Below are 21,734 nucleotides of genomic sequence, written 5' to 3' on the forward strand. Positions count from 1 at the left end.
GGGGATCTGAACCCTTGACCTTGGTGTTGTCAGCACCACGCTCTAACCAAGTGAGCTAACCTGCCAGCCCAGTCCTGAAGAACATAATGGCACTATCTCCATTCCCACACATCCTCACCTTCTCCCAGAAAAACACTAACATGCCAGCTGGAAAAACCGTGACATCAATTCTAAGAGGCAGAAGTCATGGCTCCTACTTCCAACATGACCTTTGACTCTACATGAGACCCTGAGCTCTTATTAAGATGCTCCCCAAAGCAGAACTCTGCATAAATTCGGCAGTGCTAAGAACCAATATGGTGCTACTTTCCTCTAGAAGGCACTGAAAAAAAAATAATAACAATAATTATTATAATGACAAATAAAGGAAATGGTCCTTAAAGTTTAAAAGCATACAGGACTCGTGTTGACCAAGATTGCGAAGGATAACCTATTGAATGATAATTTTTTGCAGTCAAATATGTAGAGAAAATAATTCTTCAGCAGCTACCAAAATTGGTTCGTTTGGTAACCCAAATCTGGAAACCTGGCTCATTTCAGGTCTTAATTTTTAAAAAGGAAAACATCCACTAAAGGGTGCTCCTCTGTTAATTCAGTTGTTAGTAGAAGGTGAAACGGGCTAAGACAAACACCAAGAAATATCTTACTGTGGGTCTCCTGCGTAACTCAATTGTGCAGGGCGTATCCCAAAGTGGACGATAATCGGAAAAGTAATCACATCGGGGTTGAACTGCTCACGATCCAGTTGATCGATGCGGACAGAGCTTGGTTTCTAGAGAAAAAAATCAAAGCCATTTATTTCCATAAGAAGTCTTTAAGTATTGACTTTAACCTAAGTAGGGAAGGAATTAATCGAATTTTTTTTCTAGGAAAGCCTTGTCCCCAAGGGAAAATGTCATTTGAAACCCTTTAATCATAGCAGCTAGACTATATAAAAACTATAATGTCATCCCTGTAAATGAGTCTACACCATTTGGCATAATGAGCAATGATTTTGTCCTTTTTTGCAGTCCACACAGAAACCTTTAAAAATTAAACTTTTAAAAGGACACCTAGTCATATATAACTTTTCCTTAACCTCTCTAAAGGCACAGGGGAAGGATTCCACATCACAGGGAAGAGATGTACTCATTTATTCTGCTTTAATTTCACATTTTAAATGAATAGGTTACTTCTACTCAGGATGCACAGACAGATACCTCCATTTAAAAAATTTTTTTCCCATTAGTTGTGAGTATATCTTGTGTATTACTCTAATTCTACACCTTTAAATTAGAAGATATGCCAGTACAAAGGCCAAATAGTTAAGCTTCTTTTATTATGTCCACCTAGGACATTTTTGTACTTGAACAGAGAGCCTCATGTGTTTTTTTTTCTTCATGTCTAATACAGAAAGAAGTGAATGGCTGGTTCCTTCCAAACCATTTATAAAATACGTTTCATCTTGAAAGCTTAAATTTGTCAAAAGATGGCAAAATCATGAAGAATATGTTTTAGCAATCTCCTTGCTTATAATCAACTCTTGGGACAGTCCCTAGTTAGAGACTCAACTCTCACTAGCAGATTGTGGGGGGTCTTTAGCTCAATTGCTTTAGAGGCTAAAACTACAGAACTGATCCTCACAGAGACCAGTAATCTTCATTCTGTTCCACAGTGCTCAACAACTACAGTCTGGTGGCCTGGTTGTCCAGGACAGAGGGGTTGCAATGCTAAAACCAAGAAAGCCCCCACCAACTGGGACAAGCTGGTCACCTTAACTATAACCGTTGCCCTAATCAGCCATCTGAAAATTCAACTAGGTAACAAAGAATAGACTTGTGTGTACTCATCTACATTAGTTAACAAACAACTCAAACTTAAGTCTTTAAAAAAATATTTAAATGTCATTTAATAATTGAAATTTTACTAGTATCTTGAAAAGTTGGCCTCTCCTCTCAAAATTAATACATGAAAAAGATTTTGTTCACAGGTAACCTAACATAAAACAATTTAAATGCCTTAAATGCCTACCAACAGTAGCAACATGTTATTTAGGTCTAAAAATGGTTCTCATTATTTTGTGTATCAAAGCAACACGATACATTTTTGAAAGAGGAATTGTCCAGCAGAAGAACACTGCTTAATTATTCATGTTTCTGTGATTTTAAACACCATGCTATGGTATCAATAGAGGAAACAGTAACTTTAAATATCTACAGTATCTCTAAACTTATAAGGGAAGTGGGAAATGAAATAAGTTCTAGACTTTGGCCACACCCTACAACTTCTATTGTACCATATTGGTGTAAGAATAAAAAACATTCTCACTAATGACCAAAGTATTCCCTGGCAGACACAAAGTGCTTAGGGAAGAAGATTAATTCTTTTAAGTTCTAGAGCAATAAAGTTTTTAATGTGACCATAATGGCTTAAAAAATTTAATGAATTTCCCAATATTCTTGCAACTGGGCAATCTTTAAAAGCAAGTACTACAGAGAATGAAACAGAGTGTCATGTTTACCTTGCCTTGTGAGTAACTTGTACACTTTTCAAAGGGATGTTTTTGTGATAATGAGTTCTCAGAATCTTTTCCTCCTTTAAGCATATCTTTATATAAATACTAAAAAAGAATTAACTTCAACATATTACAAAGCCTGACACCCAAATTTACCTTTCCTAATTTATTTCTGATTATTTTTTGATATAAATCTTTCATCCTGACTAGTCTGGTTTCCTATCTTCAAAATTGGCCTTATACTATCATGAGTATGTACATTTAATCATGCCAGTAATTTACACAATTTCTCAATTCCTCTCTGTAGTATCTGTGAAGCATCCCTGGCAAGCCTGGCTCAGTGATCTCTCCTAAAACTACAGACTATTTTGACCAGTCCATTGGCTCAGCAATTCATCATGGACTCCTTTCATATGTATGTGCCTTGGCTTTTCACCTACAAAGCATTACATACAATACATAAACTTCACTAGCACTGGCTCACATAGTAATCCCTCAACAAGTTAGTTGAATGATGATCATAGGGAGAGGCAAATGTGACCTATGCCACTGGCTCAAAAAACAGCAATGGTGAATCAGAAGCATCTGGGGATTTTTTTAAACTATAGGATCCTAGGCCCCATTGCCTGGAGCATATGGGGTGGGGTTAGCAGGGTATCCTCATCTTTTTTAAAAGGCTCTTCAAATGATCTAGGATTTCAGGAAAATTTAACTATGCCATGAAAGGAAGCCCAGGGTGAATGTGCTCCCAAAGTGTCCACTGTAGTACACAGGACTCTTCAAGTGGAACAATCAAGATGAAAATATATGTCTCCCACCACCATCACCCCATCCTCTGACCCAGCTCTAAACCTTGACTCAAGAAATATAAATATATATAACTGCTTAAGGAAGAAAAATAAAACACAAAATCTTATTCTTATAGTGCTATTACTTATATGCTGCTTTTAAAATTACTTTAATAATTATTATGTGGCTTTACAATGTAACAGTAAGAATTATATGATTTTCCAGTTTTAAACAAGTTTTATGTTTAAACATTACTTTTTAAAACAATTTCACTTTCTGGATTTGTTTAAAATAATCAGTATTAACTGGAATGTTTTATTTGCAAATAGCAACATTTTGTTTGTGCAGATGTTACTGTCAGGCTACAAAAAGTGGATCCAGAGTTTCATTTTATGAATCAAGGCTATTAAACAATTGGCAGCTTTTTAAAAATAGCTTTGTTTAAAAAGATTATTCTGTTTCTTTACATGGAAGCATTTTAATTCTCCATTTCTGCAAAATTTTATTCTGATAAGATGCCAATATGTAACTATTTTATGAAACAACATATTTTAGAGCAAAAAAAAAAAAAAAGATCTGCTAAATGTAAAGAAAATGCTATGTTTTATATAAGAGAGAACTGGTTATCTTTTAATTCTCTGCTTTTCATTTTTATATTTTTACTTCAAAACTTAATTTAAGAAGCTAATTTTAAAAGAAAAAATTTGAGAAGCAAACAAAAGAAATGGGAAATACTTATAATTATGGCAAAGGATCAATAAAAAAAGGACAAATACTGCAAAAGAAAAACAGATAAAGGATATTAATAGACAATTATCAAAATAAAACATAAACAGCTAATAAACATTTAAAATAACAATTTTCACTAGAAACCAAAATAAATACAAAACTGAATTAAATAATTGGCAATGTTTTTCTTTAAACTAGTATAACCAATATGAAGAAATATATACTCTCAGAATACAAATTTTACAACTCTCTAGAAGGCAATTTGCAACATGAATCAAAAGCCTTAATAATGTGCATATTTCTGTGTTCCTCAGGGACTGGGGAAAAAAATATGTATAGTTTCCGGCAGAATAAATTTACTAATCAGGTGAATTTACTACTACCTATGCCTAAATTGTAATATTCTTCTTATTTACTAAATATTTAAAGGAAAAATTACACAAAGGACAAAAAGCAATGAGTACATAAAGCGTTTTAAACCGGCTGTTATTGTTATTGTGAAACATTCAAACCTGGAAAAGAAGGTGACTCAGTCTGAATGTGTAAACACCAGAGCATACCGTTCCGGGGTTGGTGACAATCATGCCCTTGCATTCTTCTGCATATTTCTGCCACTCGAGCTCCTCCCACTGAAGCATATTGGCAATCTCCTCTTCAGGTACTAGGGCTTTGCTACACCGTAATAAGTAGAGGAGAATCTGGTGCATGGACAACACCTCCTTTCCTCCATCTTGAGTGGGAGTGGAGAGAGGGGAGAAAGTAAGGCTACTCAATTAACAGCAAATCATCAGCTGCATGAGGAAAAACAAGACAATGGGGGTGGAGGGGAGGAGCACATATAAAAAGGAAATTTAAAATTTACAATGTTTAACCAGGTGCCAAATAATCCAAAAGCCATTTGTTTCATTGATGAACAGTGCTCATAAACCATCTCATTTGCTAAAATGAGAACAACACCATTATAAATGATAAAAAGGCTCCATTTGCGAGGTATGAATACAAAAAAAGGTGCCTACCTAAATAAATATAAAGCCACCTAGCATAAAAAAAGCCACAGTTTATAAGAACCAGGTTATGTCTTAAATGTTTTATCATTCTTTCTATGGTAACAGATGAAAGCTCTTTAGAAGTGATATTATTGTCTTAAGGAAATTTTAAGCTTTTATGAGATATTTATGGATGTTTTCAATAAGCTATTATGGTCTAATTTTTTGGTGTTAATGTGCTGCACCTGCCATGATGAATAGAGCTAAAAACCCTGTACTAATATCATGAAAGATCATTATGGAGTCAGTACATGGAAAAAATACCAAGTGTTCTGAGGCTTACAGAAGCATATATCACCAAGAACAGAGGATACAAAGGACATAATTAAAGTACCTTAGAAAAAGTCAATTGATTTGGTATTTGATGAACCAAAGACGTCTATTTAATGTGGGCTAATAATGCAGGATTCACAGGCTTCTGCCTTCTCTTTGGGCTTAGCTTTTTTTTTTCTTTCCTTTGGTGGCTGGCCAGTACAGAGATCCGAACCCTTGACCTTGGTGTTATAATACCACGCTCTAACTAACTGTGCTAACCAGCCAGCCAGGCTTAGCATCTTGACCAACACGGGCAACAACTTTGTACCACTTTTCTTTGCCTACTCCCACCAAAGGAAGAAAAAGAGTCCTGAAGGTTTAGAAGACAATTACTTCCCTCCCCAGGTCCTGAGATATGCTAGGAACAGTAGCATAGGGCTAAATACTTCATGGAGAAATAAGGGGACCAAGAGTACAAGATGGTAGGGGAGGGGTGGCACAAAAGAGAGTGTCCTATTTGGGTCAGAGGAATTAATGGCACCCAGGATTTGGGGAAACTAGAAAACAGAAGAGCATAAAAGATTTTAATACGAGTTGCTGTGGGTTAAAAACTTAAAGACAGGCCTGCACACCTAGCTGCTCTTGAACTGGACCACATTGCTGCTATACAGCCACTATACAGGTAGGCATGCAGTCATTCATTAATCCAAATATTCAATCAGCAAATATTTACTGAGCACCTATTATGTAACAGTCACTATTCTAGGTCCTGGAAACACAGCAGTGTCCCAAAGAGCTGAAGCCACTGCCTTTTTGAAGATTATATTACAGTGGAGAAAAAGAGACAATAATAAAGTTATATAATAGATCAGGTCAAGATAAGTGCTATGAAGAAGAATCAAACCAAGCAAGGAACTAGACCTGCATTTTAAAAGGTGGCCAGAAAAGGTGTCTTTGAAGAGGTGCTGTGTGAGCAAAATTTAGAAGCAGCAAGAGAGCCTACCATGCAGCTATCTGGGTGAAGAAAATCTCAGGCAGAAGAAACAGCAAAAGCCCTAAGGTGGAGCAGGATGGTCAGTGTGCACCATGTGAAATAAGAAGGAAAGTACGAGAGGCAGCAAGGAAGTCAGATCTTACAAAGCTTTACAGAGTTCAGTAACAGCTCTGGATTTTATTCTGAGATGGGAGCATGTTTTTCACCATTATGTGCCGGGCACCATGTGTGGTCCCATATAATAATGGGGAAAAGAAAAAATAATAATAATAATACAAAATAATAACAATAAAAATAACAATAATAATGAACTCTAGGCCCTCAAGAAGCACACTGGCTGATAATCACAACAGTTCCTAAAGGAATCTTTGTCAATAACATTCTGAAAATAAAGTTCTCTTAATCAAAAACACTGAGCATCTAAAACAAATAATTGTCCAAGAAGTAACAAAATCACAAAATACATTCAACCCTCATGAGGACATGTTCTATCTACTTACTGGGGTTATTCTTCATGGGAGTGAAATTTTTTTATGCTTCATTACAAAGCATCTGCCTTAAACCCGAGTGTCACCTTTGATTTCCATGGTGTTATGAACTGAATGTTTGTGCCCCCCCTCCAAATTCATATATTAAAATAGTAACCTCCAATATGATGGTATTATACTGGAAGGTAATTAGGTCATGAGGGTAGAGCCCTCATGATGGGATTAGTGCCTTATAAGAAGAAGAGACATGAGATAGCTTGCTTCCTCTCTCTGCTCTGTGCCACATGAGGATACAAGAGGATGGCTGTCTATAAACTAGGAAGAAGGCTTTCACCAACAATCTGACTGTGCTGGCATCCTGATCTCAGACTGCCAGTCTCCAGAACTGTGAGAAATAAATGTTTGTTGTTTAAGCCACCCACCCAGTCTATGGTATTTTTGTTAGACACATAAGGGCATATTTCTCAGAGTCGATTTCAAAACAATTTCAATCCACTGCATGGGACATGTATTCCTCAATCAATGATGGTCCTCTCTCTGCTAAGGAGCCCATAATGCCTGTTTCTCAGACTGAGCCCATGATAACCTCTAATCATCCAGGGGGACTGAGGTGAGCAGGTGGCCAAGAAAAATTCTAAAGCCAGAATATGACAATGTACACTGCATGTGCACACAAACAGAACAGCAGGAATAAAGGAAACACAGGGAGCCCTGAAAAGAACTGCCACACTAACTAGGTTCACTAGGAACCAAGGAAAGAGTAAAATACTATTTGGCTTGTAATCTCTTTATTTGGTGAGATTACGTATGAATACTGGGGACCATAAGGATACATTAGGAGTCTAAAATACCATAAGAAGGATTGTTGTTTTGCTGTAATGATTAGAAAAAAGATTTATCCTTTATGGGGGGAGGGCACGGCACAGTGGAGGGAGTGAATATACACAGATCCAGGTATACAAAATAGCACGAGCATTGCCTCACAAGCAGTTAGGGCTGGCTGACTCCACAGCACTTCAGATACAAGTGAAATGGACTAGGGGCATAGAATTTAAAGTGGAAAGACTAAAAGAGCTACTGGGAGAGGGGAATACTTAAGCCTACAAACCAAGGGTCTCTTAAAGGCTCCAACACTGTGGTAAATAAAGGGTATAGGCACTGCTCAATTTAGGAAAGCAAGATAAAGGAGGTAGGCCACCAAGTGCTTTCAAGAATGCCAACGGCCCTGCTTCTAGTTTGGGTGTAAAGCTGATGACGAGGGAGGAGTGAGTTTTGTAACAGAATAGAATAGAAATCGTTCAAAACAAAATAGTAACTAGAAATATTTTAAAACAAAAAAAACATACGTATCAGGTGCAACGTTGGTAACACTGAGGGAGGAACTGCAAATACATGTTGAAATCAGCTAATATTTTAGGGCTGGCCCATGGCTCACTCGGGAGAGTGCGGTGCTGATAACACCAAGGCCACGGGTTTGGATCCTATATAGGGATGGCCAGTTGGCTCACTGGCTGAGCGTGGTGCTGACAACACCAAGCCAAGGACTGAGGTCCCCTTACCGGTCATCTTAAAAAAAAAAAAAAAGGAAATCAGCTAAATATTTTAAACGGCAACTAAACCTTTAAAAGAATATTTACCACTGTGAAAAAGTAGAAATTCAGGACAGATAACCTGAAGCGAAAGGTTTATCAAGGACAGTGGATTGAGACTCTGCTCCCAGTTTGGTATGGAAGTTCAATCCTCATAGAAATCCAATAGAAGGTATAAAAAATTAGAGAGTCCTGCCAGAACCCATGGGGCAAAGGCTATATTCCTCACACCCAGCCTAGGAAAAAAAAAAAAAACACTCCATAAACATTTGTGGAATGACTTTCCGAAGCATATAAATAACACGGCCACTTGCTCTCAGACTACCATGAATTTACTAACATTAATGAATTGGCTCTCTTGGTTTGTCTGCTTTGCCACACGTTTATGTTGGGGATTTATGGAACTATGTCACTGAGGGTTAGGAAGTAATTTTTATCTTGTTGGCTGGGATAAATAGGACATGATATAAATGAGAAATTAGAGCGGGTAAGCTAAGGTTAGCAGGAATTCTGCCAGCTCTGAGACTGGAAGCGTGACAACAGTTCATTATTCGGGAAGAAATGGAGTTTGTGTTTCAGGGAATGAATCTGGACAGTCATTAATAAGCTGACAGACATTATAAACTGTTTCTTAGAGACCCAATTCTCTCGGCTTATATTGCTTGATTACTTATATGGTTATTTGGGAGAGGGGAGTAATTTGTTAGGAAATTTGTGTTAAGTGCATGGCTGCTTAAACAAGTATTTCTCAACTGTATAACACTCAATTTTAAGAAATTGAGAACTGAGAACAACTATATAACCACATTACTATTTCTGTAGATTCCTACTAAGATGTCTTTATATAATCTTACTTTCTAAAATCTATAACAGGTATTTTCCAAATTTTTCAAATATAAAGATAATTAAGATGCTATATCAACCGATGTTTTTTCACACTACACTTGCCTCCAGAAAATTTTGAGATACTCTCCCACCCCCTGTCTCCCTGCCAGCCATACTTAAGAACTACTGCTCCAGATGGGGCAATTTCCAAAAATCAACTTGCTAGACAGCCAATTTACAAAAATGATTCAGGATTTTCAATGCTTTACCATAGCAATGACACAAGCAATGAACAGGTTTTCTGCTAAGTGCAATCTCACTATCTTGAATTATGCCCTACCCCAACCCCAGTTACAGTCAGAATAAAAATAAAGCCTTAAACTGGGTCTGGTTCATATCAGCTATTTTGTGACCAAAGTAGATAGTGAAATGGAAACAAACAAAAATCTGAGAAAATTCTTAAAATCTTAATAAACTGGTTGCTCTGCAATTTGGCTTCTGGCAAAGTGGTGTGCACTAAATAATCCTTGGGTTTAAACTATCAAGTTTAATTTTGGGCAAATTTGTATAAAGCAACTGAGATAGCCGTTTTCAAAATGGGTAGACTGAGGAAATAGAGAAAAATTATGACTGATAAAATGAACTTTCAATTAGATGTAACAAATTGATACACATAAAAAACAAGTGAGAATGAGATCATGAAATACCTAAAATATATGTAAAGCTGCTCATTCTGACAGAAGTTTAAGAAATATCCAAGTAATGACGTTACTTTTTGCTAATCAGATGGACAAAATTGTAAGACCAGTAATATCCGGCACTGGCAGGTAAACTTTGTAAACTGTTGGTCAGAACTACAAATAGTATGTGTACTTTCTAGAGAGAACCTGGCCAACATCCTTCCGAATTTAAAATGTAAATACTATCTTAACAAACAATTTCACTTTTAGAACTTTACCTTATGGACACACTCACTCAAATGCAAAAGGATAGATGTGCAAGACTATTTCTGAGGTATTTATGTGGAATGGGGAAAAAATACTCAAATATCAAAGATATTCATCACTAGAGGAATTGTCAAAAAAATTAATGTCCATCCATACTATGGAATGCTATGTAGGTACTAAAGAATGAGACAAAGTAATGATGCAGAGAATGTCTGAAGTATTTGAGTAAAAAAAGACAAGTTGTATAACATGTTTAGTATTATCACTTGAAGAAAAAAGCATAATTCTTTTTTATAGGTTAAAACAAATACAAATCAATTTACAGCTCCTACTCATTTTCACATATCGAGGGAGTGTTCACTCTTTTACTTTAGACACTTTTGTATTGTTCTTGTATACACACACACACACACACACACACACACACACACACACACACAGAGTCAACCCGATTAAGGGCAAAGATAACACTTCACTTCTGTGAAAAAAGAATGGCCTTTTCAATAAATGGTGCTGGATCAACTGGAGATGACCTTAAGGTAGGCAAAAATTTCACAAACAAGATACAAAAACTAATTATAAAGAAAAAATATATGAAGAATTTAATTTATAGTTATATAAAGTATATCCTTAATCATAGATAGGTTTATTTTAATTTAATCATACCATATAAAACTATACAGCAATTAACTACAACAACAGATGTCTTGAAACACATTAAACAAAAGACAGAAACAAAAGAGAAATATATAATTCTACTTTTCATAGCTCAAAAACAGGTAAAACTAACACGTGGTGATTCAAGTCAGAATAGTGGTTACCCCTGAGGGTCTGGGTAGTGACTAGAAAGGGGGATCGAGGGGGTTCCTGATTCCTGCTAATCTTGATCAGAGTGCTATGTACCTGGGCATATTCACTTTGTAAAAATTTATTGAATCCTGTACTCATATGTGCACTTTTCAGTATTTACATTATAGATCAATCAGAGGTTTACTTTAAAAAAATGAGACAATACCAAAGAATGTTTGAAAAGCACATCCATTACTAACCAAACACATGAATATTTAAATTAGGTAATATTATGACCGATTAAGTAAAATCAGTAAACAAGTAATTTATTGAGTCCCTGCTATGGTCCCAGGAGTAGTTAGCACTGGTGATACAAGACAAGACAATGTTCACTCTTCAGCCTCACAGAGTTCACAGCTAAAATTTTTTTAAAAGACCAAGGTCAAGGGTTCAGATCCCCCTATGGGCCAGCTGCCAAAAAAAAAAATTTAAAAAGGAAGAAAGGAAGGAGTGAAGGAGAGAGGGAAAGAGGGCAGGCAGGCCTAAAATGTTAAAAAGAGTAATAATGCACTTCTCATGGTGGCATAAACTGATGTGATTCTTTTGACAAGAAATTTGACACCATATGTCATGATCTTCAAAAATATCCATATACTTAACGAATTATTAAAAATAGGATGCAAATCATATATTAGTATGATGATATGTAAAAAACATGCACAGAAAAAAATGAAAATATATATCAAAATGTATTTTTTTAATTTACCATTTTCTAAAAGATTTTTAATGAAGTCATACTGTGAAAAACAAATCAACCATAACTTGCTACCTAATACCAAAGTGCATTTTATACATTAGGTATTTTTTGTATCCTTCAGGAGTTTTTTAATATGTGTATTTTCAAAAGGAAATCTAATTAAAAAGCAAACCCTATTTAAAAATAAATCAGTAGAATTTTTTTCTCTATGACAACCTAAATGTTATCCCTACATAGTTAGGAGAATAATTTTGTGAGAACAGAAATCCCACAAAGTAAATATCCAACACAAGATTTCTCTTTCAGATGATTTTAAAACTGCCCCCATTCTCTTAGAGATCTGTTTGGTCATAAAATGCCTAGAGGCAGATAGATAGAGAAAGGAAGTCTTTTCAACAAACTCACTCTAAAACCATTTCTAATAAGTTTATTGCTAAAGCTCCATTATAAAATCAAAGATGCATTCACTTGAAAAGAAAACAGGGCATCTCAATAAAATAAAACCAGATGTAAAAAGAAGAAAAGCTTCTGAATGCATTCTCTAAACAAAATAAAGATGAACAAAAATACTAAAAATATGAGTAACACTATACCAAAATAAAAATAAGCCCCTGTAAGTGGACTGAGGAAAGAGTATCAGAGACAAAATCTTGAGGAAAATCTAAAGTAGACTGAATAGATGAGAAACAAAAGCCATAAAGGAGGAACCAAAGAGATAGGAGGAAAGCAAGGAGAGTACAGAAAAAAGACAAAGTCAAGAGCCCAGGTATCACATTAGGGAGGAAACTCACACTGAAGCAGGAACTTTGGATTTGGTCTTTAGGATGCTGGCGTTGGCATCTGCAATGGGCTGGAGACAGGGTTCGGGGGGGGGGGGGGTCTGGGTTCACAGGCACCAGAGAGGCAGGGCCTCCTGCCTCCAGGAGGACAAGAGGCATGAGTGAGAGCACATGAACATAGGACTGAATTTCTGAAACTGCTGATACATAGAACTGGGCAGAAAGGTGATGTGAAGAAAAGCTCCCCAGCCGAGATTACAGACCACAGATTTACTGCAGCAGCTGGTTTTTTTCCCCCAGTATCACCGAGTGGCCCACATATAGGAGAAGAAAATGCAAGTGATTGGATGGATGACATTTATGTGGAAGGTGGAGGTAATACCACAGAAGCTGAGGCACCTGGAGCTGACAGATAAAAATGTCAGAGCACAGGACTTAGTTGATAAAGCAAAGCAAAGAGGCTGTAAGCAAAGAGAAGAGGGAAGGGTCAAGTAGAAGCAAAGGGAGTAACGGCATGAGAGGCTGAAAGTACACATGGGTGTCATCAGAAAGTGAGATAAATTCATTTGGGTGGTGGCATGGTCTAAGGTTTAATCTTGGGATTAAGTGGCTGGGTTGTGACAATCAGTACAGTAGAAAAAAAATCAAAAAACTGTACAGCTCAAGGTAGAATGGTGAATGAAGTTCACTTGGCTGGTGAGAGAACTTTGCTGAGAGAGGAAGATCTACGCAGGTTTCCCAGCACTTGATAAAGCAGGCAACTGACGAGGAAATCATAAAGAACAGAGGTGTAGAAATGGGGTTGCAGAAGCCTTAAAGGAAAAGACTTTGCAAATAAAAGGGCATCCAAAAATATTTCATTAATAATCCAACCATTTTTTTAAAACACTAAATATAATGCCATCTCATAGCTAGATTCTTCAAAAAAATTAGAAAACGGTTAAAATATTGCTTTTAAAAAAACTAAGTCATATATTTATTAGTATATTTTAATTTAATGGGACACTAAATTATTACATATCTTTTTTTCACTGTGAAATGAATAAAAGTACATATGTCAAAAAATAGAAAAAATGTCACCTATAGTCCTACCACCTCATTATAACTATTATTGTGATAATGTTTTAGGAGAGTTATAATCATTATTGTATATAAAGCTTATACTAATTATTTCCCAATTAGCCATATGCATTTTTTAAGCCACATGCATTTTTCCAAGTTAATTTGAACACTTGCATGATATTTTATCAAGTAGATTTTCAAAATTTATAAATCAATTCTTCCACTGCTCATCTAATCTGAGGCTATCATAAATTATGCAGGGGTACAAATCAGCGTGTATAATTTTACATTTTCAACCTAAGAAGTGAATAATTAACAGTGTGTCTAAGGTGGGAAAGTTGTTCCTAAAGGTTGAAAGAAGAATGGCAGGCTTATTTTCAGATACACTACCTCCCCGGGTCACTGACAAGCCAAAAGATTTACCTGGAAGAAATCTTACAAAACGTGGCATGAAGTGAAATCTTGGGCAGCAGGGAGGACTGTCTTCAAACAAAGGACCTAAAGCAAACAAGTGAAAAGGAAAAGAAAAAAGAAATCACACAGCCTTAGAAAGCAAACACTGCAACTTAATTCCTAAGATTTATGAGAACCACAAAAACCACTACCAAAAGTAGGGATATAAAAATACCACTCCCCCCCACTCTTTACTTCAATAGCTAAATCAATCACTGGTAACAATGCATCCAATGAATACTGCAATGAGGAGACTACAGAAAGTCAAGAGGAAAACAAAAGCCCCAAGGAGCAAATAGTGCAATAATGTTACTTTTAAAAATTCAAAAATATCAACATTTTTGTAATAACTGAATTATTGCATTATATAATATGTTCCCATTTTAATCAATACACTTAAAAAAATTGAGAAATGCCAATGGTTTGAAAAGCTATTCATCAATACACTACTTAAAAATAAATAAGTAAATTTTTGCTGGAATACAGACACTTCCAAAGGAGTAAACTATTATCCAAGAACCAGTCTTTGAATCTATGTAGCTCACTCTGCCTGCATGCGTGTGTGTTTTAATGACTAACCGAAGTTCTGTTTTAACAAATTGTAGTCTTAGAAGTTTATTACAGTATAAGTTCATTAGATTTAAAATATTAACTAATGAGATTTTCCTAAATGCACATAAATCAAGGTAGTTGTTCATAATAACTGGTACCATCTATTTAGGTAATAATAGGCACTGTCAAATTGTACGAAGTAAAATCCGTAAGAATTTATTCCTGTTAACTGATAGCAAGCATTCCTATGAATAGCTCACTTTTCCCAACATCTCAAAAATAGTGTCCTCACTTTTATAAGAGTTTTCACCATAACATTTATAAAAGAGTTTATACCACAACATTCCTCTACAAGCATTACTCTTTTCTTTAAATCCTATTATTTACCTTTAAGATTCCAGTCATATAATTCCAAAATGTCTCTGAATAGGAACAGTGAAAAGAGTTCAAGCCCTTTCACACAAAAATTCTGAAAAATAAACCAAAACCAAATTACTGTAGGTCTCCAAATATATTAACCGAAGGTTCAACTTGTTCTAGTCAAGTATCTTAAAAAGCGTCTGTTAAAACTATACTAAAGCCATATAATTTCCTAAAAAGTTTGGCCACTGCCTTACAATGGCTCACTGGTTTCAGACAGAAATGAAGTAGACAATAATGCCATCAGGATTCCTACAGAAATGTCAACTCAGCCCTTCTCGGTGTACAAATAAAATGATGTGAAATTTAAAATGTAAAGTATCACTTAGGTCATATTTTTCTAACCCAATGATAAAACGTTATCAGAATCTCTTGGGGACTTCTTGTTAATTCTAATTACATACCTGCAGGCTCTGATAGGCTTGCCCCCCACCACCACCCAACACACCTGGAATCACTGTTACAAAGTTATCAAAAAATACAAGTCCTTTGTATCAAAAAAGTTCAAATTTTTAATGAAAGCAAATAAACAGCTAAGAATAACTATAAAACTCTGTACCAAAATTTCTCCTGTATACAAGCTAAACAGATGATATATTTGCAAGTGAGGCTTGTCTCATAATTCTTCCTCCTACTTGTTTTGCTCGGGCTTCATAAATCACCCTGCGTGAGATCATGCCAGAGTCATAAGCTTTTACAATATCAAATGAAGGCTTATGACCTTAAAAACCAAAAGGAAGCAAAAAAGCCCTTTTGAGAGAGAGAATGAGGGGGCAGCCCTTTCTCTTTAATTATTTTTGAAACGCAGGTAGAGAACAGGACTTGCTCAGAATGAAATAGGTGCCAAACTAAGCATGCACGTCATGCCCATCAATTCCCCCTCAGTACTCACTGCCCATGACAAAGCTGCCCTGTTAAACAAGGTTTGCAAAAAGAGCCAGGGCCTCTGGAATTCAACCCCTACTCAACACAATGTTAAGTGCACAAGTTTGCGTGCTGTCTAATTGTTATTTCTTAGTGTGATTTGTTGATACCACTAAATTCACAATCAGGCAATGAATCATTCTGAGATTTGCATTAATCTTGCTTTGGAATTTTAAATCTCTTGCATATATTTAGATAAATCTGCTGCTGAGCATCCGCAATGAAAAACAATTAGGAAAAATATGTAAATACATGGGAAGAAAAATGAACCAAGCATTGATCTTGTCATTGGAGATAATGAATAAGATTATTCCAACAGCTATCAGATTCAGTTTCACTATTCCAATTTCCTCTCTGATAATGGCCAGTAACCAAAATCTGTCCCCTACGCAAAACAAACGGGAAACAGATGTGAAGTTACTATCAGCAGATGCAACACGAGCAGTAATGGGTTCAAAAATAGGTCAATGAGTTAAAAAAAAAATGACCTTAATTTTAACCTTTTAATAGAGCTACATCTCACTGACCCTTTTGACAGTGAACATGTCAAATACTTCAGGGGTATTCCTATGGCAAAAAGCCAGAGCTGGGCCAAGTTCAACGCTTTATAATGTAGTGTGGAATAAACAATTAAGCAAACTACAACAAACTGTTAAATGATCTTTTCCCTTACCTCAGGCATCATCTCTTCAATGAAATGAATTGTGTAGTCTATGTTGAATCTGATTACTTTACACAGTGGAATCTGCAATAAGAAGAGAGGTTCAGCTCCCCAGCACCTCCCAGCAGGCTCATACTGCACACATTTGCTACTTGCCCCAGAAAGCCATGAAGCAAATGCAAAGGTTTCACCTTCAGCTAAGCTGCTAACAACCCTGCACGTGAAGCTTGACTACAACTGCTGGATTATAATGGCAAGAACCCAGTTGGCCAGGTGTCTATAAGAAACCTGCATAATGCTGGTGCTTAACTAATGGCATGAGCAGCGGCAACAAAAATATGACAAGAACTCATTAAAACCAAATATGTTGCCTCTAAAGAATTAATAAAATCACAGTCATAAACACTTCTTTTTCTCAGGCTTTTAAAATCTTTCAGAATCTTTGGCTCTTCAGGCAAATAGGGATGGCAAGCTGACAACTTAGTTATGGATTCACAGGTGACTGAAAAGCACATAATTTATGCTGTCTATCTGGCTCTGAAGCAAAAGTAATTGTGGTAATAAATATAATAATAATTACACAAAAATAATAATTATTATAACAAAAATAATAATGGTTAAAACTTATTGAGCCAGGCACTATTCTAAATACTGCACAATATTCACTCAGGTAAGCATCCCAACATCCCTATGAGATAGGCTCAGCTACTATGCCCACTTTACAGTCGAGAAAACCGAGGTGGAGTCATCAGGTAACCTGCCTAAGGTAAGAGGTAGCTGAATTAGGAAGTCTTGCTCTAGAACCCAGCTCTTAGCCACCAGAGTACACACCTCTCATTACTTCTTCTAATACTCAGGGTATGGGAAACTGAAGAAAGGTTCAGTATGAGATAAATTTGCACCTGTCCTATTCTACCAACGTATTGTCAGATATTAGTCTAGTGCTTAGACATAATGGATTTTCTGTAAATATATTTTTGAATAAATGAAAGAATGAGAAAGGAAGAAAGGTCACTGAAGTGGCATGGCTGGCTAGCTAGCTAGAGAAAATCTTAGCCTTAGAAGCCCTAGAGATATGTTAAGAGGGCTTTTCTATCTGCTCAAATCTGTCTATAAGATGATTTTATATAGATGTAATCGTTTTTACAAACGATAGCAATCAGAAAGAAACAAATTTTAAATTCTACCAGCAAAAAAAATAATAAGGAAAACAGAAAAAGAGTCCTATAACGCCACCTGCTGGAAATCTTTTTCTCAGAAATGAAGTTTAGTTCTTAGGTGTGTTTTCAGTTTTTTTAAAGGATAGTGATTAATCTGAGTGAAATCCATAATTAACTTTAATAAGACATCTATTTTCAACCTTCTTGTGGTAATGAGTTCTTAACTAACCAAAGCAATATGCTAAGCCCACCATCACTTTCAAGTTTGCTTTATTCCTGCAATCATTTAAAAATATTTGAGAGTTACAAGTTATGCACAACTCAACATATTTTTTAAATGTCTATTCTTTGCTAACAACTATGTTAGGTTCCTAGTTACTCTAAAATCAGCCACAGGCCCTACGTTAAAAGGTAAAGATCTAGAAAAAGAAGACATGTAAACAAGTACAAACAGAACACAATACAATGTAATTTACAAGTGCAAATAAAAAACAAACAAGCAAACAAAAAAAAAAAAGCATAAAGTACAAAAGAACCAAAGAGTAGGTAACATCTGAATTAAGTCCTCAAAGATTGGAAGAGATTTTCCAGGTCATCTGGAAAAATAAAGTTGAAACAGGCAGGCGTTTAGCTTCTAGCAAGACAGAAAAAAAGGAGGTGGGAGAAGAAGTCATTTAGAGAGTGAAGTGCACGGAGAGAGAGAAGCCAAGTGATTCCAGAGAGGAAAGTATGAACTCTCTTATGCAGCCCTTACAGACCATGTCAAGGTCAGGGTTTATGTCTATAGGGCAACGAGAAATCATTCAAGTGTTTTAAGTAAGAGATTATCATAGTTTACATTTTAGATGGGTCACTATGGAAACAGTGTGGGGATGGCTTGTAGGGGAACAAAGATGACCAGACGATCAGCCTAGAGTATAATGGAATAGTTCAGGAGTCAAATAAAGGAAAGATTGAAAAGGAGGAAAAAATTTTAAATATCTTTAAGAAATGTTACTTTCACACAGTGACTATCTGATGTGGGAATGAGAGAGAGCAAAGAAAGAATAGAGGACAGTTTCTGGGTTTCTGGCTTAAGTGACCAGGTAGGTTGTGACAGCATTAATACAAAAAAGTAGAAATTCATGAGGTGTCCCCTGAGTACCTCAACTTCAATATGCAGGGAAGATTACAAGTTCAGTTTCCCACAGATTGAGGGTGAATTACCTGAGGGAACATCAAAGGAGAGCATTCCAACAGGCAATCTGAAACATGAGTGCAGAGCTCTTAGTCCATTTTCTGCTGCTATAACAGAATACCACAGACTAGGTAATTTATAAAGAAAAGAGATTTATTTCTCACAATTCTGGAGGCTGGGAAGAGCATTGCACTGGCATCTGTTGAGGGCCTTCTTGCTGCGTTATCCCATGGCAGAAGGGCAAGCAAGCACATAAGACATAGAGCAAGATGGGAGCCAAACTTACCCTTTTATCAAGAACCCACTCCTGCAATAACTAACCCACTCCCGCACTAATGGCATTAATCCATTAATTACCTCTTAAAGGTCCCACTACTTAATACCATTACAATGGGGATTAAGTTTCAACATGAGTTTTGGAAGGGACATCCAAACCATAATAAGCCCAGAGCTATATGTTGCAGCTGTAAATATCAAGCTGGTGGGGTGAGAATATGCATGGGAGGAAAACCATGGGTGGGACTGAATTATAAGAGAGAGAGAGTATACAGGAGAGGAAAGAACCGGAGCTCTTGGGAATACTCAAGAGGCAGGCAGAGAAAGAGCAAAAGTGTAAACTTTACTCCTTGCTATCATGTGCAAAAGCACTCTGCTAGATGACTCACACAAGTACAATCCTTTCCCCATCTCATTTTAACTAAAAATCCTTTATTGGAATTCCTTCTTTGACCTCTTTATATACGTTTTATTTTCTTTTGGGCTTCCATCCATACTATCAGAGCCCTTCTCAGACACACAAATTTGGAAAGGCAGGATCTCCTTATCTATTCAAACTCTGATCTCTCTCTAAACTCCAAGAGAACTTGTCATTTTAATACACACTGGTCAATAGAGAAACTGTTAATGCAAAGCTCACCAAAACAGCTTCCAGTCAATGCCATCAATCAGTATAAATACACACTGTCACTTCTTAAACATGTTTGAATACTTAAAAGTAAAGAATAACATATGCTGACTGACACTCCTATCTCATCCTAGCAAAAGAGAAAAAAAAAAATCCTCCCTAAGCCTCTGCATTCTAACTCTACTGCTTCCAGGCACGTATAACCAAATCCAGTAGTGAGCGAGGCCATGGAAATGGAAAGCCAGCTAAGGTGGGAAATGACCAAGGGGTTTTCTTGTGTTTTTGAGAATGAGATAAGACACTGTAAAACCAATACATGTATCTTTACAACTTTAGTTACACTGTCAAAGGCCTTAATAACATCAGGTATTATAAGTACTGTAATAGCAAATGTATTACATAAAAGGATAATGCTCCCAGAATGCTCTATAGTCAGCCAACAATGCTTTCAATCCACTTCAATTCAAGAAGACCTTAAGAGAACTTGTCAAAACTAGATTTGGTGGAAATTCTATCATTACCATCATTTGCATGCCTGTCTCGCTGATGTTCGCTCTCCAGCAAGAAAATGAATTAGATTAGTAATACAATTTAAAAATTATTTTTCTTCAGAAACTACTTCAAATTCAGTAGGTCTTTGATGGATCTAATTCCTATAAATTGTACAACACTCAGCTTAAAACTCCATTTATTTTGTCAACATCTTTAATTTAAATGATGGAGCTTCTCATTACAGAGTAAAGTTCTCAAGTTTTGAGAACTTGAATATTTACATAAAACATATATTGAAGCCAGGAACTTTTCAGTCCCATCTTTTATTTTCTAACAACAGTAACAACTGTGATTAATTTAGTGTTAGGGGCTTCTTAGTGCCAACCCTTGTGCTGGGAGAGTTTAAAACATTTTTCTTCCACTCACTTGCTGTGAACCTAAAACTGTTCTAAAAGACAAAGTCTCTTTTTTAAAAAATTCTGTCTGTTTCTCACTAAAATACCAAGCATAGCTATTATTAATGAAGCTCAAAGAACTACTTGTCCAAGGTCAAAAAAAAAAAAATTAGAAGATTCAAACCCAGCCCTGTCTGACATCTTTTCCAAAACAAGAGATACCAATATTTACTATGTGCTGAATACCATGATAAAGACTTTTCGTATATCATCTCATTTATTTTTCACAAAAGCCAATGAGACTGCTACAACTAATACCCCTATCTTACGGATAAGAAAACCAAGGCTTATAAAGATTGAGACATCAAATCACACAGCTTAACTAAGTAGAATTCACTAGTATTTAAACCCTAGTCTCTCTGAAGCCACACTGCTTTCCTACTTTGATTAAGGTGATCCTAAAAGTCAGAATGAGATCTGCATTACTTCTAAAGAATGAAGAGATAAGATGATAGATAATTTTAGGTATTTTCACGCCTTTATTTAAAAACCCTCAAGGGGGAAAAAAGAGAAAGGCATTTGATGGGGTGGGGTGGGATTGGACTAGATGGCTTCTATAGGCCTTTCCAACTCTAAGACTATGAGATTTGGTGTAACAAAGTGTTTGAGTATCTGAAACACTAAAAAAAAAAAAGAAAGAAAAGAAAAAACCATCAAAATTCAAAAACCTCCTCGTGTCTTTTCATAAAGAATATTTAAGAATGGTCCAATATTACTTATTCCCTTTTCTATATTAGTGAACAGATGGTCCACCCTAGAGATAGATGTAATATGTATTATCAAATGATTTTATTTTTATGTTTATAATGTAAACATCTTAAAGAAAATTCTCTAGGATAATGTACTGTGGAATAAAGAAAATCTCATTTGGAAAATAATTTGTTTTAAATTAATTTCACTACTATGGAATCACATGTACTTACAAAGAAAAAAGAATGACTGAAAAGGCCAAGGTAAGGTAAAGATTTGAGTCTGAATTTACTCTCCAAAGGA

At 35.9% G+C, this 21,734-nt stretch overlaps 1 protein-coding gene across 8 annotated transcripts in view; it reads right to left on the reverse strand.

Annotated features, from left to right (window-relative positions):
* Nucleotides 1-21,734, reverse strand: part of DROSHA (drosha ribonuclease III) — a 116,191-nt gene that overhangs the window by 57,729 nt on the left and 36,728 nt on the right. For 6 of the 8 annotated variants that reach the window (XM_063086520.1, XM_063086517.1, XM_063086518.1 and 3 more), the window contains 5 exons: nucleotides 16,566-16,637; nucleotides 14,936-15,017; nucleotides 13,967-14,041; nucleotides 4,525-4,742; nucleotides 648-772 (listed from right to left, as the gene is read on the reverse strand). In XM_063086520.1, coding sequence (XP_062942590.1) covers nucleotides 648-772; nucleotides 4,525-4,742; nucleotides 13,967-14,041; nucleotides 14,936-15,017; nucleotides 16,566-16,637 — 572 coding nt within the window. The remainder of the gene's footprint in view (nucleotides 1-647; nucleotides 773-4,524; nucleotides 4,743-13,966; nucleotides 14,042-14,935; nucleotides 15,018-16,565; nucleotides 16,638-21,734) is intronic. The other 2 variants (XM_063086519.1, XM_063086515.1) reach the window with 1 other exon arrangement.

The sequence above is a fragment of the Cynocephalus volans genome, chromosome 2 (genome assembly GCF_027409185.1).
Source record: "Cynocephalus volans isolate mCynVol1 chromosome 2, mCynVol1.pri, whole genome shotgun sequence".
In the NCBI taxonomy this organism is placed as follows: domain Eukaryota; kingdom Metazoa; phylum Chordata; class Mammalia; order Dermoptera; family Cynocephalidae; genus Cynocephalus; species Cynocephalus volans.